Source organism: Danio rerio, chromosome 7, assembly GCF_052040795.2.
Source record: "Danio rerio strain M-AB ecotype USA chromosome 7, GRCz13ab, whole genome shotgun sequence".
NCBI classification, from domain to species: domain Eukaryota; kingdom Metazoa; phylum Chordata; class Actinopteri; order Cypriniformes; family Danionidae; genus Danio; species Danio rerio.
This window is the reverse complement of record NC_141027.1, coordinates 71,373,788-71,391,130: the sequence shown is the minus strand read 5'-3', so window position 1 is coordinate 71,391,130 and position 17,343 is coordinate 71,373,788. Positions and strand designations below refer to the sequence as shown.

Genomic DNA, 17,343 nt, shown 5'->3' with positions numbered 1-17,343 from the left:
GGATGAAGCTTTATTCTAGATATTGCAGGCATTAGAGTTGATGGTAGTACCTGGAAGAGAGCGTAGAGGATCTTTAAGATCTGTTTTTGTACCAAGACAGAGTCAGCACTGGTGTCTGGCAGCAGCTGTATGAACCGGTCCTTCAACATTGGCATGAAAATCTGCATGGCAGCCACCAGTGGCTGGCGCTCTTCTGGCTTCTTATACCTTAGAGAGAAAACAAGACTTTCAGAAGGCATTCACAACTGTTGGAACAGTGTCAATTTGTTCAAACTGACTGCAAGATTGACTTTTTTTGGCATTATAAAAAGCATTTAAGTGGTCCCTCGATAATCGTGAGAGTAATCGTGAGAATCAGCGAAAGAGTCAGCTTTATTTTTTACAATTATTCTAGATGTTTTTAACCTGCAAAATCCCTCACTACACTATTTTCTCAGATAGGCATTAACAATTTCACACTTCTCTCTCGTTTAAACTCTCGTGTAACTTCTACCTTCCTTTAGCATGTCCAGAAGTTCAACATTTTGTGCGATGGTTAGCATCTTCCACTGCCAAATTTGTTTGTTAACTCTTACAGTTAATGATAGTTTACAGTTAGATTCCATTTGTTAGCATCAGTTCATTTAGCAAAAGTCAACGTAATGAATACTGCAAAACATTTATAAATCTGTTAATTTATTAATGCTTAGTAATGCATTAAAAAAAAAAAAAAAAAAAAAAAAAAAAAAATCAACAATTGTTATTAAATGGAGTAATTAAAGTTTAATTTATCTATGCCAAGGCTATTCAATTGGCGGCCCGCGGGCCGAACCCAGCCCTCGAGGCACTTTGTTCCGGCCCTCCAAACAGTGTGACCAAGACATCAAAAATAAATTTAGTTCAGTCGACAAACGGCTTGCTTTTTTAATGTCTAATCATCTTGTTTATTCCCGCCCCTTTTATCAGCACCATACAAGAGAATTTCGCATGCTTAATCTCTAGTGTGATCGCAGCTTAACGTGTAGGTTTCAAACAAGCTTGAAGGACTCGATTAGATTTGATCGGGTGTGTTTAATTAGGGCTGCAACTAAACTCTGCAAAGCTGCAGCCCTCCAGGAGATGAGTTTGACACCTGTGGCTTAGGTGAATACCATGATAACCCCATTTATCATTTATCATAATCAAAGCTTCAGCAATCAATTGCAACAAGAACATTTGATTCCAGAAGAAGCCTTGACATAATCAATGTTTGTTGTTGTTGTGGTTATGAAAGCATCTTTAATGATCAGCGCTAGCCACTGAATAAGCATCTCACCATTATGTAATGATGACCCAGTGGCAAAAAATATATTAAAATAAGGATTTCCGTTTGCCTTTTAACCCTGCTACTCTGTTATCATCATCACATTGACACCTTTGCTATTTCTAAATTAATGAATGCAGATCTAACAGAAAGCGAGCGAACGTATCGACAGTAAAATATCAAATGAGACGCTGTCTGCCAAATCCTGCTTTCTCTGAACCATTCACAAATCAACCTGCGAGCGCTTCACAGTTCTCTTACTCGTAATTCTTCACCAGCTGGTAGAGGCACAGCAGGATGCCCAGCCAGTAGGAACTGTTATCAGACTGCAGATACAAGCCAATCTTGTCCACTATAGCTGTCCATCTACCGGGGTAGTCGTGCTTAATCATGTGGTGAATGCAAGTTGTGAGTTGCACTCTAGGAAAGAGAAGAGAGGAGGGAAAAAAAGAAGCAATGTTAGAAAAGAAAGTGATCCTGCATTCCCGCATGTGCTTGCACCGGTTTGTGTTACCTGATGCGCTCTGGGGATTGGATGATGGCCTCCACGATGTTATCTCGAATGAACTGCCTGTCCGTTTCTGGGATGGTGCTGGTAGGCGCTTCAGTGTTTGCGTTATCTCCCTCAGTCCAGAACTGTGTCACCATGTTCTTCAAATAGATCACACCTGAATGACAAAGACAGAGGTCTGAGATAACAGTCGAATTTGGACTCAAAGGCTGTGCGCTGACTGAAATATTCGCATATATATGCAGCTACATTGTACACAGTGCATGCTTTTCATTTGCGACTGAAATAGATTTGTGAACTGTAAAATGCACTTAGCAAGTGTGAAAAGGTATTAATCAGGTAAAAAGTTTTATAAAGGTAATAAGATCTACTGATTTAACTGGCTATGATAATAAATGTCTTAAAGGAGCAGTATGCAAGTTTGCACCCCTTGTTTAAAACTCATGCAAGAGCAGGTTGCCAGATTGACGACACCAACAAAAGTGGATTTATTTATTCATTTAGGTTTTAATGCCATAACAGCAGCATTGGCTATATTCATGGCAAAACATTCACTAATAAATGTACAATAAATAATTATAAAATCAAATTAGTACGAATGGAAGTGAAGGAGACCGGAAGTCTTAAGCCTAAAAGATTCCCATGGCTGTGCCTGCTCATACGCTAAGAATAAGGTATATAATTACAGCTCGGTACATTTTTTTCATATACATGCTTTTTTTGATTCTTAAAGTGCACCGTTGAAATTTGCAACATAACTCACTTAAGAAGACCATGGCTAAAAATGTGATATAAAGTGGTCAAAAAAAAAAAACTTCTCTAAAAGAAGAAAAAAATAAAAACACGTTGGCTGAGATTAATTTTAGTGAACTTTCCTTTTATTTGGAGATGATAAACTGGAATTCTGATACTGTCTAATGTGAGTGAACTTGAAATCAAAAGTCTGATTTCATCAAATAAACAAGAGCTGCACGTTCAAAATGAAAAGCTCACAAACAATGCATTGAGGAGAACAAGATTCTGTTGAATGATCAGATTGTTTACTTTATGGTGTATTTATATTAATATGTTGTAGATTGCTGCATATTCAATGAATTTACTTCATTACTCAGTTCAATTTGAAGTAAATATTTTTTAAAAGTTTTGATTTTTGTATTATAATCAACTAAATCAACCCATGTAAACAAACAGATATAAGGTATTTTAATGTAAATACCTTATGGTTTCATTTATTTAAATATTTATATATAAAATAATAATTTTTTTTATTATATAATTTTTTTTATTTAATTTTTGCAGGTTTGGTCCTCCAAACATGCATGTATATTGTATGTACAGCTCACACTAAAGCGAATAAACAAGCTTAAATGTTGCAAAACGCATCAGACTTCAAAATTCCAATGATTTGGGTTCCCATCGAAACAACTTGATTTTATCTGTAAAAAAATGACAGCACCTCAAATTGACACAAAAAAAAGACAAATGTCATTACTTTCCTATCCTTCACTTCTTCCAAACCAGTTTGCATTTCTTTCATGTTAAACACAAAATAAGATATTTTGAAGAATGTTAAAAAAACAACCAATGTTTTTTCCATAATTGTTGTTCCTACCATAAATGTCAATGGCTGTTTCTTTCCCAATATTCTTCAAAATATAGTTGCGCGTTTAACACAAAAACCAAAATGATAAGTCTTTTTTGTGTGAACCATCCCTTTAATATAAATAAAACAAAAAACATGAGATTCTGAAAACTCGTTGGCCCAGATAAAGCTAATAAAGACTAAGTTTAACACGCTTCTCCTTGAACGCCCATGTGATGTAGAGAAAGCCTCAACTATGCCAGGCACTCAATGCAGCTGCGCATCTGTTGAAAAACCCCAGCAGGTGTCTTTGAGGCCTCTCTAGAGAGCTATTCACACAACTTCACTACAAACGCTCATATATTTAGACACACTTAGCATCTGGAGCCTTTGTCTCTTCCGGTCGAAAAACATTTTAGTCCTTACAAGCAACCAGACATGTAGAATAACGTGTGATTGGTTTAAAGAGACACCTTTTTGTGAATTGCTGCATTTAAGTTGAATTGTTCAATTGCATTGAAGTGCTCTGCAGTTAAATAGTTGGGTTCTACTATTTTGAAATCCATTCAGCTTGTGTATGGGTTTGGCAAGAGCACTTTTAGCTTAGCATAAATCATTGAAATGGATTAGACCATTAGCATCTCACCAAAAAATAAACTGACCAAAGAGTTATTTTTCACATCCAAAGAGCCCCTATAATACATTAAAAGGGTCATATTTTGGTTTTAAGGGTCTCCAGCAACAGTCTGATATGCATGCATACCTAATCATCCCAGCAACTCTCATGATTCGTGCAGCGATTTATTTGTTCCCAAACCCTCATTAGCGTGAAGCTAATCTGCGCTGATTGTACCGAAGACGGCCTGTTGCGACTGGTCGACATACCTGACAACACTCCTATTTTTTATGAGTCTCCCATATTTCATACCCATCTCCCACCACCCTGCCGTTTTGTTATTTATTTCGGAAAACTCCCGTAATTTCATCTTTGGGTAGAAAAATAAAACAAACTTTCCCCACGCACATCCAATAATATCCAGCTGAGCACAGCGTCTTCACTACTTGATTCAACCGGGATCTGCTACAGTGTTTGTATGTTTGTGGGCGGGGCCGCCGGTTTCAATTTTCCTGGGTTTGCGCACGCAACAACTGGCCGGGGCCCTGCCAAAACGGCTAAAGACTCATTATCAAAACGATTCATTTGAAGCACTAGGAGTCGACTCTTAAAATGAATCAATCATTTTAAACACTGCACTTTCAGATATAAGCCTTAGCTGGATGTTTCACTTCACTTGGAAGGTCATTTTTAAAAGCCCTTTACAGTGGCTCTTTAAGCTCGACTCTTCTGTAGTGTACTAAAATGGAAAGAAAATGAAAGGTTACTATTTTCTAGGCCAATATAATAGGAACTACACACATTCCAGGTTAATAATAAAGTCTCTGAAGGTAAACGATTTAGCTTTACCAATTTTTAAATCCATTCAGCTTATCTATGGGTGTGGCGAAAGCACATTTAGTTTAGCTAGCATAACTCATTGAATTAGATTAGCCCATTAGCATCTTGCTAAAAAAAGAGATTTTCCAATTTAAGTTGGAAGACTCTTCTGTAGTGAACCAAGACTAAAATAAAGTTGCTATTGTTCTTGGTCATTATGGCTAGTAACTACAATCATTCCAGCATAGCATTCCGTTCTAAGCCACAGCCACGAACAAATAACGTTTCTGTTGGTCTTATACATAATGTAACTACTATGAATCAACCTTTAAATAAAAAAAAATACCTGTTTTTGTTTGTGCTAGATGATAATAGTCTAATCTGATTCAATGCTTTATGCTAAGCTAAAAACTTCCCAATTCAACTAAGGTGTTAAATATACACCATCCTTAAAAAAAAAGTGTAGTGTTCCTTTAAGCACACAAAGATGATGTGAGTGCTGAATATGTATCCAGCATTAGCTGACGGGCAGAATGAGTTATACTGGAGACAATCAAACAGCCGACTGATGGTGGATGGGTTCATAAAGCAGGAAGCGAGTAATCCTGCCTGCTGCCGCTGAATCAGCAACTCTCCTCAGTCCTGAACGTGACTGAATGATCTGCAGTTGCACATGTGGACGGCAAACTTGGGGAGGGGGGGGGGGGGGGGGGGGACTTACTGTTCAGTAAGCGCTTTTGCTCAGCACAGTGGAGATTTCTCTAGTTATACTGTTTTAGTCATTTGGGACGCGGTGACAGTCAAATATTTTGCCAAACAGATTCGCCACTTTTGACGCTCTAAAACAATCAAAGTCCTCGTGCTGCAGGAATTAGTAGGTTTGCTGAAGGTGCAACTGTGGTGCAGTGAGGCGTTTGCGTCTTTAATAAACTACGACAGTTTGCGTTCATTGAACGGTAGGATTGATTAATAAAAAAAAATCACGTCTTGCTTTCAGCTTCGGGCTTAGGCGCGTTTTGCACTCGCACACAAGCGTACCGCGCCAAAGCCCAAGTGAACCGCGCTCAGGCACACCTCTTTTAACCGGGCCAGCCAAGTGAACCGTACCTGAGCCCGATTCAGCGCACTCCTCAAACGATCCGGGAAACTGGCCAGGGCACGGTTCGGATAGCATAGAGTGAGTACACCATAACAGTATAGAAAAGTTACGCTTTGATAAATGGAAAATAAAGTTTTAATACCAAACAAAAATGAACCAGAATGTTGGTGCCAATAGCGTAGTCGTTAAGTGTGCCGACATATAGCACCATGGTGCTGTCAATGGGAACCCTGTTATTGGACCGACTAAATCTTAATGTAAATCAAGAAAATATATAATTGCTTCACAAAAACTTGTCAAAACAAGTTTTTTTTTTCCCCTCACATTTTAGAGCATTTCTAGAGATAATGATTGACAGAAATAATTGGCCCCAAGTAAAAAAAGAGAAAGAGTTTTAGTCATAATTAAAAGAAAAACAAAACAGCTCTCTCTCAGGAATAAGACACACTATCCATCAAGTTCTTTTTATGATACTGAGAACTCAAACTCCTTGAAGAATGTACTGCGAGACGCTCCCAACTCAGCTATGAACAGTGTTTGTTTCACAACTGTCAGTCACAAAACAAGTATTGGCTGTATAATAAAAGGTAAAGTCACTTTTTGTGAGTAATACTAGACTTCAAAAGATTTCAATATAGTCACATACGCAGAGTTCTTACACTTTCCAACACATTCCAGGTGCATTTTCTAACTTTTCCAGTACTTAACAAATGTGGCAATGGCAAATTTTATACTTATAAACATACTCAATCACATTAAATTAAATGCTATTAGTTTTAGCATTCTATGGTATTATTTTTTTAAGGAACGGTTTTGGTGGCATCCCCACTCCTGTGGTTTGTTATGTAATGGGCAGCACAAATGTCTTGATACCTCAGGATGTTGATGTTGCCATCCACTCTGCAGATCTCTCACATTCCCCATACTGAATGTAACCCCAAACCATGATTTTTACTTTACCAAACTTGACTGATTTCTGTGAGAATCGTGGGTCCATGCGGGTTTCAATAGGTCTTCTGCAGTATTTGATTCATCAGAAAAATCTACCTTCTGCCACTTTCCCAAATGATCAACTAGAAGTCAAGTTATTAGTTGTTGCTCGTACAACTGGGATCAACGACAAGACTCTTGTCAGGTAGTGTATGGTTTGTTAGAATGGGACAATATTTGGAAATACTGAGCAAGTTGCTTTAAAAGAGAAGTGTGGTTGAGGGGGGGGGTCGGTAAAATAAGGTGCAGGATCAGATTTTAGAGGTGCCGGATCTGGCGTGTTCCTGCACAAATAAAGCCCTGGGAATGCCTATTACGAATCAAATTTCGTTTTTTCTCTAAAGCAGTTTGAAACATTTGATATTTGAACATTCGTTGTTGTTCAATAGTTTTAGGACAACTTTAATGAAAGGTTCTGAACCACTTTAAAAGTTGACTACTGTACACTTAGAGTAGAAAAAATACTACACGTCTTCACTGAACATTTGTACATAATATTCTAATAATTGTTGTCAAAATATAAACCAATTATTTTTTTCTGGTTACCGAAATAATACCCGTGAAACATAAGACATTAAGTTTTGTGGTCCCGGGTCACAAACAAGCATTCATTAACTCAGGAAAACTACTGAAATATCTAATCTGCAGAAACTACACCCTTGACTTCATTGACAAATATATCTGTGTGTGTTATTGCTATATTCAAACACGCAGTGACAGAATGTCTCAGCTCTGTGTCAACATATGACATCTGATACTAAAGGCGGACCAGGGCGGCTCATGGAGTGACAGTGAGGAGGACAATCATCTTCAACAGTGTGACAGCAGCAGTCTGAGGAAGCTTTGCTTTCTGTAGAGAGGAGAGTCTGGATCTTAAAACATACCTGCTTGCCGTACGGGCAAATCCAGCTGTTCAGTCATGGTCAGCTGCAGTAGTGTAGACATAAAGTTCACCTGGCTATGGCCCTGTGGAGAGGAAAACAAGTGATAATGTAAAGAAATGTAGGTTAGAATTCAATTAGCCAGAAAATGTGATACTGACTGAAGCTTTGTTCTGATTCACAAACTCTTGTTTCGATGTTAAATTGATCCGAGGCTTTTGGAAATACGTCAGTCAACATTGTCCCAAGACAAGAATGGGTGTTCAATAGTTTGAGGACAACTTTTGATGAAAGACTACGGATCTACTTATATTGTTGTCTACTAGAAATCAAGTAGACAACATTACAATGATTTTCATCTTTTTTTTTCTTACTTTTTTGTATGTAATCCTACTGCCTGGCTGATTTTGCATTTCCATAGTTACAATACTGTTTTTTTTCTCAATTAATTTCAAACTTTTTCAAATGTTTTGCTAGATTTTGCATTCAAATTACAAACGATTATCTCTCAGACACACAAGAAGGAGTGTGACAGCAAATCTAAAACCACACTTAGGCCCCGTTTACATTAGTGCGTTTTAGTTTTAAAACGGCGTTGTAGAATGAAAACGATCTGCGTCCACACTCGCGTTTTACCCAGCGTTTCTGAACTGCTCTCCGTCCACACCAAAACGCTGAAAACGCACATCACGTGACCACACACACACTCACGGGCAAGCGCTCCAGCATTTCTACCCAGATGAGAGCTCTGCTTGTCGGACTGCTCATCACGCATCTTCCGCTGGATCTAATCTCACTATATTTACTAAACGTGATATTTCATTCATGTTTTTGTCTTTATCTAACGACATAGGCCAATTCCCTGACTTTGGTCATTGGAATCTATTAAGTTACTTGTTCACGGGTAACATGTTTTGGTTAAGCGCAAAGATAAGTTAATGATTAATCCAGGTACATTGACTGATCGCTTGCCTTTATTTCCTACAATGTATAAACTTATTGTATGTTATACTTTTATAATTATCGATTATTAAAACTGATTTTCAGCAAAAGAGAGTGTGCGTTTCGTATTTTCACTGAAATTGAAAGGAGGCAGTTGTTATCGGCTCCGTTTTGTTATAAATATCTACACAGTGAAGATGACGCTCATATATGCAGCACGACGCCTCAACATTTCTGCTGTCTGTTAAGTTGCTAATATTAAAAAGAAAATAGGCAGTTCCTTAAATCATGTTTACATTTTATTGTTGAGAAAGTGAAACAACGTAGCCAGGGTGATGTGAATGAAGTTATAAAGTACACTGTTCCCTTTGAAGATTTACCCGTGTCCTCGGTATGTTTTCCATATCAAGAGAAGGGGGAGACTGCAGCCTTGATCAAACTTGCGAAGTCTTAACTTACAAGAAGAGGATGCGAGACTGAACTGTGTAGGCTACTTAATATTGAGGAAAAGCCCCAATCAGATAGGCGAATGTCTGCAGCCCCGCCTCCGTTTTCAGATGTCTCCGTCTTTCCCCATCCACACTGAGACGGAGCAGCAGCGTTTTAGAATGAAAACGGCCTCTCCAGCGTTTTCAAAAAGCTCCGTTTTCGGCGCTCGAGAACTCCGGCGTAGTGTGGACGGATGGCGTAACCGTAGCAAAACTTATGCGTTTTCAAACTAAAACGCACTAGTGTAAACGGGGCCTTAATTTGTTGCCTACTTTCTTTTAAGTTGATTGGCGCAAAAATTATACTTGTGATCATCACCACTACAGAAGCTAACCAAACTATTACAAGCATACAGAAATGTAAGTGTACAAGTAGTTCAAAATATGCAATGACTCCTAAATAACCCAAACTATTTTTTTAAATACATTTGTGTCTGTCACTAAAGAAATTAAATAGAGAAACCACTTATTTTCCGAATGCAACAGTGTTTTTTTAACAATGCAGAAATGCCCTCAGATCAATGAATGACATTTTTTTCTAGAATATAAATCACAATTAACAAGAAGTTACACCGGGTGACAATTTTTTTTTTTGCAAGTAAAATACCTTGTAAAATATAGTGACAATAAACATTGTAATATTTTATATTTTAGGTCCTCTTCATAAAATGAAGATTATACACCTCAAGCTAGTCAAGGAAAATAGCTTTAAGGTATAACAACGTCTGTGCACTATTTGCTTGACCTTATCTACATTACACAAGCATCTCTGGAATAAGTCACAGCTAGTTTCAGATTTTAAAAGAATGTATTTACCATGTACAAACAGTATACCATGATACACACTTTCTATTAACTGACATGATAAACAGTTTACAAACTGTGCGGAACTGAAACAGCATTTCAAGGAACTCCCAACAAGTTCACTTCCAAACAAACACCACATCTACTTCTAGCCTGCAAAGCTGAACACCATAAACAAAACACACACTAGTAGTCAAGTTGAGACTTCTGTAGGAAAAAGCCACTGACATCTACCCAAACTAATTACAATTAATGAAGAGTCACCATTTATGGCCATCTCAGTGTTTTCCTCCCTTTTGTTCATTTTTACCCCCAATTAGGGTAAAAGCAGAAGGACTTAATTTTCAGTAGCCCAGTTAAAGAGCATTCAGTAAACTGTTGTGCCATTACAAAAATCGCAGCGTTTAAGGTCTGTTTTCCATAGAAGTCACTGATCTTCATAGCCTGATTGAGATACGATATAAAGTGGGTCTCAGAACGCACAAGAAGCACCGAGTTAAATTTCATTTCACCGTGCCATGTCTTATGTCTAAATATGTACATTTATTTTACCACATATTATGTCTAAATATGTACATTTATTTTACCACAGTATTTTTCAATGGAGTTTCTGCGCTTGCCTGCTGCTACTGACGATGCTTGCGTTTAAACTTTTCATCTAGTTTTACGCTGAAACAACTAAATAAACGCTTAAGTCTATTTAACTGATTATATTTTAATAACATTATAACATCAATGCCGTAAATGAAACCGTATGAAATTGAAAAGTCACATTAAGCTTTTATTGGAAGTTTAACGGTAGGGAAAAACACTAGCAGTACGTACACCAAATAGCATTTTTTTTTTTTAGCTACTGCAGCATTAGCGAGGCACTAAGGGGGCATTTTACGGGCTAATCGTTATTTCGGCTGTCATTGTTAGTGTTATATCTTATGCAGCAATTATATTATATATTGTATACATTAGTGTAAACCCTACAAATGGGGGGAAAACATTCCGTAATATTAAAACCACCTCGGTCTCCCTTTCGCATGGCCTCTGTTTAGTTTTAACAAATGTGTTCCTCAGGATTTTCTAAACTTTAACAAAACTTTCCTTCTTTTCCACTGCTGTTGCAATTATTGGTCATCTGGTTATCTCTATGATCAGATCATTAAGATGTCTGTACAGTCATTCAGGTTTCAGACAAACGTTCTTCAAAATGGTTCATATTTAATTCAAATCAAATGCGGCGCCGTGCTATTTGCTCGAGTTTTAAAAAATTTGTGCGCTCCGCCAGCCAAAATCATGTCGCGCGCACCCACAGCAAACCTCTGCAAACACAGCGATGACGTCACATTCGCCACATGCACTGAGTTTAATAACACAAAGCTGATTGGCTATTGCATGTTGGTGTCATTTGTGGTTGTAATACCGCACATTACACTTGGACTAGTAAAATAAAGTACAACTCCTCCACAAAGACCAAGCAACTACAACAAAAAATAAATGAAATTTGCATTAGATGAAGCATTACATGGACATCGGAAAAATAGGACCGGAGTAAAAATATGTAAGACCTAGAACAGAGAACAAGACTTAAGGCCTAAAATTTCTATTTTTTTATTTCACGCTTTTAAAGTCCTCGTGGAAACCCTGTGTTTTATTTTGAAGTATAAACTCAAATTTACTCATTCAAATGTGATCATATTTTTCACTTCATTTAGAACTTCAGGACAAATGTTTGATTAAAAATTTAAAAACAAAAATGATATATTATACATAAATAATGTATAATATTGAGCTAATGTAATTGACAAAAAAGCATTACAACGTATTTTGACACCGCGAAATAAACGATATAATATGAAACGACAGACATTTCATTTTGTCCATCCAAGTCACAGAACGCCTACAGATAATCCTGTGGTGATTCCTTTGTAACCAGCTCTGAATGAACGCACGTAGCTTGAAATGCCATGACAGCGTTCTCACCCGACCACCACAGCGTCAGCACACAAGAATCCAGGCCTGCTGTCCACATGGGCCCTCTGGAGCCTGGCCAGCTGAGTGACTGTGACACAGGAGACTAAAGCCGGTATCAATCCTACACTTCGATGCTCTTCAACCTTTTGACTTCAAGGTCTCCCAAATAGAAAACTCGAAACATTTCGCATTCTAGAAAGACTCAAGCGGTGCAAAGTCAAAAAGACAAGTCACTAATATTCCAGTGGTACTTCATGAAATGAATATCAAGAAGACTGAGCACATCTGAATCTGCGATGAACTGAACATTTCTGTTTGTAAAGTGCATTTTGCTTTGCATAAACTCATTTAGGCATCACAGCTAGAACTTTCCTTACTGAATGACACTATAACATCTGCACTTTTTAGAGGATTTGTGTGAGAAATTCCATGCAAATGTCAACCTTGCCATAAAATAAATCAAGTTTTAACAATACACCTCTTTGGTACAGAACTGAACAAGACACTTGATCCTACTTCTATAAAGAGACACTATCTAGCAAAAAAAAAAAAGCATTTTGCTCAACTGGAACCAACAAAGGCCTCCAACACTTGAACTGTTTATACAACTCTTGAATGAAACAATGCTCTTGGAACAATATACATACTACTTAAACAAAAGGGATGTCTTTCAAAAAAATATGGATGCCCCTAATGAACCTCTGACTCTCTGTACACCTCTAATGTATTTTTATAACGTGTGACTTTCCTCAATCACAGCATGACTATTTGTGTATTACGATTTTTGTATTTTATTTGTGTTTATTTTTTTTTCTGACTTTTGCTGCTATACTTCTGCACTGATAACCTTGTCTTTGTCCTTTTTTTTAGTTTATGTTTGTATGTTCAATAAAACCAATAAACAAAGAATTAAAAAATGAAGCTTTCACCATAATAGCAAAGTGTTTTGTGCAGGCTTGTATCTTCCATTACTGCAAAACACTCAAAAATGTCGGTGCTTATAACAATTATATTTGATTTACCAAAGTCACACAAGTGGCTATTTCACATCCGTCACATCCATAATGAAGCTTTTTCCTCATAAATGGAGAAATAAAATAAAATCAATAATTTTCTTCTATTGAGAGCCAACTCGTATCCTTTTGATTAGCATCATTTCTTTTGGGTTGTGCGGTTTAATTCACAAAATTTCTACAAAGTATTTTGTAGACTGCTCACCGATTGTTTTGGTCACATCCATAACACGTTTTTTTTACTCATTTAAAATCCAAAAAAATGTTTACAGATGGATATTTTTGTAAAACCATAAGTCTGTGGTTTGTTGTTTTGGAAAATATAAACAGATGTTTCAATATAATGTCAACATTTACTTTCTCTGTGAATTTATGTTAAGAGTTTTTACTGCAAATGTCTCATCCATAATGATTGAATTGCTCATTTTCATTCTTTTTTGCTTTGTGAATGCTGCTAAAGGGATAGTTCACCCAAAATTAATAAACAAATAAACACAAAGGAGTACAAATCAAAAGCCATGGCTCCTTATGACAGACTGTGGACTTGTGAAGCAAAACGATTGATCCCGATAAGAAATGTAACATTATTATTCGCTTTAATTTACATCCAGGGCAAACAGTTCTTGGTGCAAGAGTGACTGTAGTCAGTTGTAGTCTTGTCGCTTTAATGATGCAGTTTGTTGATGGATATTGGTGACTATCACCAGCCCATGCACATTAGTACAGGTCTACATTCACTAACTGTTTGCACAGGCTGTGGATTAAAGCTAGAAATATTGCAAATAATGTTCAATTTCTTAAACGGACCAATCGTATATCTTCATGAGACCTCAGCATGTCATCAGGAGCCATAGCTGTTGATTTGCACATATGTGAACGTGTTTATTTTAATAATAATAATAATAAACTGTTACTATTCTCTCCCGTTACACGGATCGCCAATGAAAATAAATTCAGCTAAAATCGTCTTTATTGTTCAACTGAAGAAAAGTAATTTCTGAATGACCTGTGGGCAAGTCAATTAACTGGATATTTGCATTTCTGGGTGAACTAACCCTTTATTATTGGATTAATGATTTGAGTGGGCAAAAATAAGACACATTTATGTCTGTAAAACATCAATAGGGCTACCAGTAGGCCATTTTTCAATTGAATTCATTTAGAAATCATATATAAATGGTACCAATGTGATGCAAATATGTTGTTTATTTTTTTCCCCAATGCAAGCCACCATCTTAAATCCAATTTCTGGCTATACCATCAAGCATTCATTAATTTAAAAAAATTAAATATGTCAGAATAATTATCCCCCCTTAGATTTTTTTTGTTAAATATTTCCCAAATGATGTTTAACAGAGCAAGGAAATTTTCACAGTACGCCTTATTTGTTTTATATCGGCTAGAATAAAAGCAGTTTTGATTTTCTTAAAACCCATTTTAAGGTCAAAATCATTAGCCCCTTTATGCTATTTTTTCTGATAATCTAAAGGACAAACCATCGTTATACAATAACTTGCCTAATCACCCTAACCTGCCATGTACTGTCATCCTGGCAAAGATAAAATAAATTAGTAATTAGAAATGAATTATTAAAAATACTATGTTTAGAAATGTGTGAAAGAAATCTTCTCTTTTTTTAAATAGAAAGTGGGGTAAAATAAACAGGGCTAATAATTCAGGGCGGCTAATAACTCTAACTTCAACTGTATTCATAAACTAAAATGATAAAAGAGTTTTAAATAAGAACGAAGTTCGAGTAATGTTCAAATAAAATATATATAAATAATTAAAATTATTTAAAACGTATATGGTCCCTCCTTGGAAGTTTGTTGAGGTCAGGCAGTTTAAAACTTCTCTACTTCACTCATTTACCTAATATGCATTTTGTACTTTATAGCTTTGCCTCAAAGAAATATTCCACCCAATAATGAAAATTTTTACCATTTACTCACACTAAATAAGTGGACCCACATTTTCATGAATTTCATCGAACACAAAACAAGATATTCTTAAGAATAAAAAAGCCATTTACATCCACTGTAGGAACAAAGATAGTATGGAAGTCAATGTATGTTATGTTTTCCGAACATGTATTTCATTTATTTTCCTTCATATTCAAACGATGAAAGAAACTCTAACAGGTTTGGAACAAGTGTAAGATGAGCATCTTATGAAAAATAATTTCATTTTTGGATGAACTTTCCCTTTAAACTCTTTAAAATAACTCCCAAAAAGATATTACAATTAAAAAATCCTCCAAAAACCAGGCAAATGCAGCAGGCTTTCTAACAGGGATGGTCTCTCAGGTGTTGTCTTACTCATGTTGCTCAAGTAACACAACTTCAGTATATGGCTGGATTACCGCTAAATGAGACTCGCTGATCCTGCAACCCTATCAAACAAACTGAAGTGCCTGGATACCACACAATACCAGCTATCTAACAAACTATTAACTGCCTTTTCCTGCTATATTAAAAAACAAATGCAAAAACACAATGCATTAAAGGGCCATGAAACCCCCTCGTTTCAGCAGGGTGTTTTCACACCTCTACTTCGGAAAAAGTCAGAAAAGCGGGCGTGTCCAGCTCTGTTTAGGGGGGAGTGTCGGAGGAACTAAAGTGGGATGGTGTGGGAGTGTCTATTTGGGCACGCGCGAGTTTCAGTCAAAATACTCACACGAGAAAGTGATGGTGTATTTTTTACAGTCATTGTGTTTAACCTACATGGACATCTGTAGTTGAATTATTTGCCAGATTATTAAATGTTGGACTTTAACTGCAGTTTGGCTCTTTCATTCAGGGAATTCATTCATGCCCCTCGCGACAAACGCGATATTTGATTCGAGGATCTGCTCTAAGCGTGTATTTTTCATGCAATGTTTGATACCGCACGGCGAATGAGAGAAAAAAAAGCTCCGCAATTCCCGGAAACTTAGATGCACACGGCAGGTAGCGTCAGAAAGCCGCGTGTGTTATTCCGGTCACAAAATGCGGTGCTAACATGTTTGCACTCAGTGCAATAGTTAACTTAATTCGATACGAACAAACTGAATAAACAAAGAGCGCTGGTCGCTCACTTACCAAATCTGTAGAGACAGGACAATCACCAGCAACTAGAGCCGCGTCTTTATGAAGAGAATACTACAAGCTAATCCGGATTTCAGCGTTTGCAGATGAGAACAGCTCTCAGGTAAACAATAATCCTCCTTGGACACGTAAATTATTGTTGTCGCGCGTCGCGTACACTGTTAATCCACAAGTGAGTCTGAGCTCTCACAGAGAGAAAATGAAAACGAAACTTAATGGCAGCAAACTATAAAAGCAACACTCCACGTTTGTTTTGCCAACACAACGTGGCGTCTCTGGTGTAAACAGTGACACTAATGAATATTAATGAAGTTGCAGAATAGAGCGCGCTGATTGGTTTGAACCAAGTCTTACTCATGCATTAATGCATCACACTGTAAGACGTAATAAGACTCACTCTGGCACAGACGCCCAGTCTGCACGCTGGAATACACGCTATTATGTCATGACCGTGACGCAGCTTCAAAAATTCGTTTCAAACAGGAAGTACGAATTTGCTTGAAATAACGCAAAAACAACCAATTTACACTTTTTAGTGAAATATAGGTGTCCTAATAGTGTTTTTAGCAGTGTGGGACACATATACGACTGTCAACAGCTCAAAAAATGTGTTTTGGTGTTTCGTGACCCTTTAAACATCCTAAAACTAATGCACACCTCAGATATCAAAATCACTAAACCAAATATTCATAAGTATGCTAATGCTGTGTTAAAGTGAATATTTGGATAAAAACTACCTTTTTAATTTAAGACACTTAAATACTTGCTCTGTCCCTGTAGACCAGATAAGGGTTGCACAGTTTATCTGTATAACAGTAGTATCATGATACTATGGCTCCAAAATACTGGTGGTGCCACTGTAGTTTGTAAACGGTAGTATCGTCATTAACAATCCATCTACAAAATAATGTTGCATGTGGAAAAGTCACTAAAATGCTCACACGTTTGCGCAACCAATCATTTTATAATATAAGGTTGCAAAACTGTGCAGAATTCACACCTTTTAAGGTAGCCAATTGCACGTTTTCTGACGCTTCAGTTCGAATGTGAATCAGTTCATTTCTATTCCGAGCAATATGGTTTAGTAGCTGCAACAACCGTGACAGTAAAAAAAAAAGTTTAAATAAATAATAAAATAGGGACTCAGAAAGTAATTTTTTTTTATTACTTTGGATTCTTACCTGATAAAGACTAAAAAATAAATAAAAAAACAAGAGAGAAAAAAAACAAAATTGCAACACGAAACGTTTAAAAAAAATTTACTA

The 17,343-nt window shown here is 36.8% G+C and overlaps 1 protein-coding gene across 3 annotated transcripts in view; it reads right to left on the bottom strand.

Moving 5' to 3' along the window:
• ipo7 (importin 7) overlaps nt 1–17,343 on the bottom strand; it is a 53,053-nt gene that overhangs the window by 33,508 nt on the left and 2,202 nt on the right. For all 3 annotated transcript variants that reach the window (XR_015494560.1, XR_015494561.1, NM_200905.3), the window contains exons 2-5: nt 7,784–7,865; nt 1,797–1,950; nt 1,544–1,702; nt 51–207 (exon numbers count right to left, since the gene is read on the bottom strand). Coding sequence is in view for 1 of the 3 variants with exons in the window: in NM_200905.3 (NP_957199.2) it covers nt 51–207; nt 1,544–1,702; nt 1,797–1,950; nt 7,784–7,865 (552 nt within the window). In the remaining 2 variants the exon portion in view is untranslated. The remainder of the gene's footprint in view (nt 1–50; nt 208–1,543; nt 1,703–1,796; nt 1,951–7,783; nt 7,866–17,343) is intronic.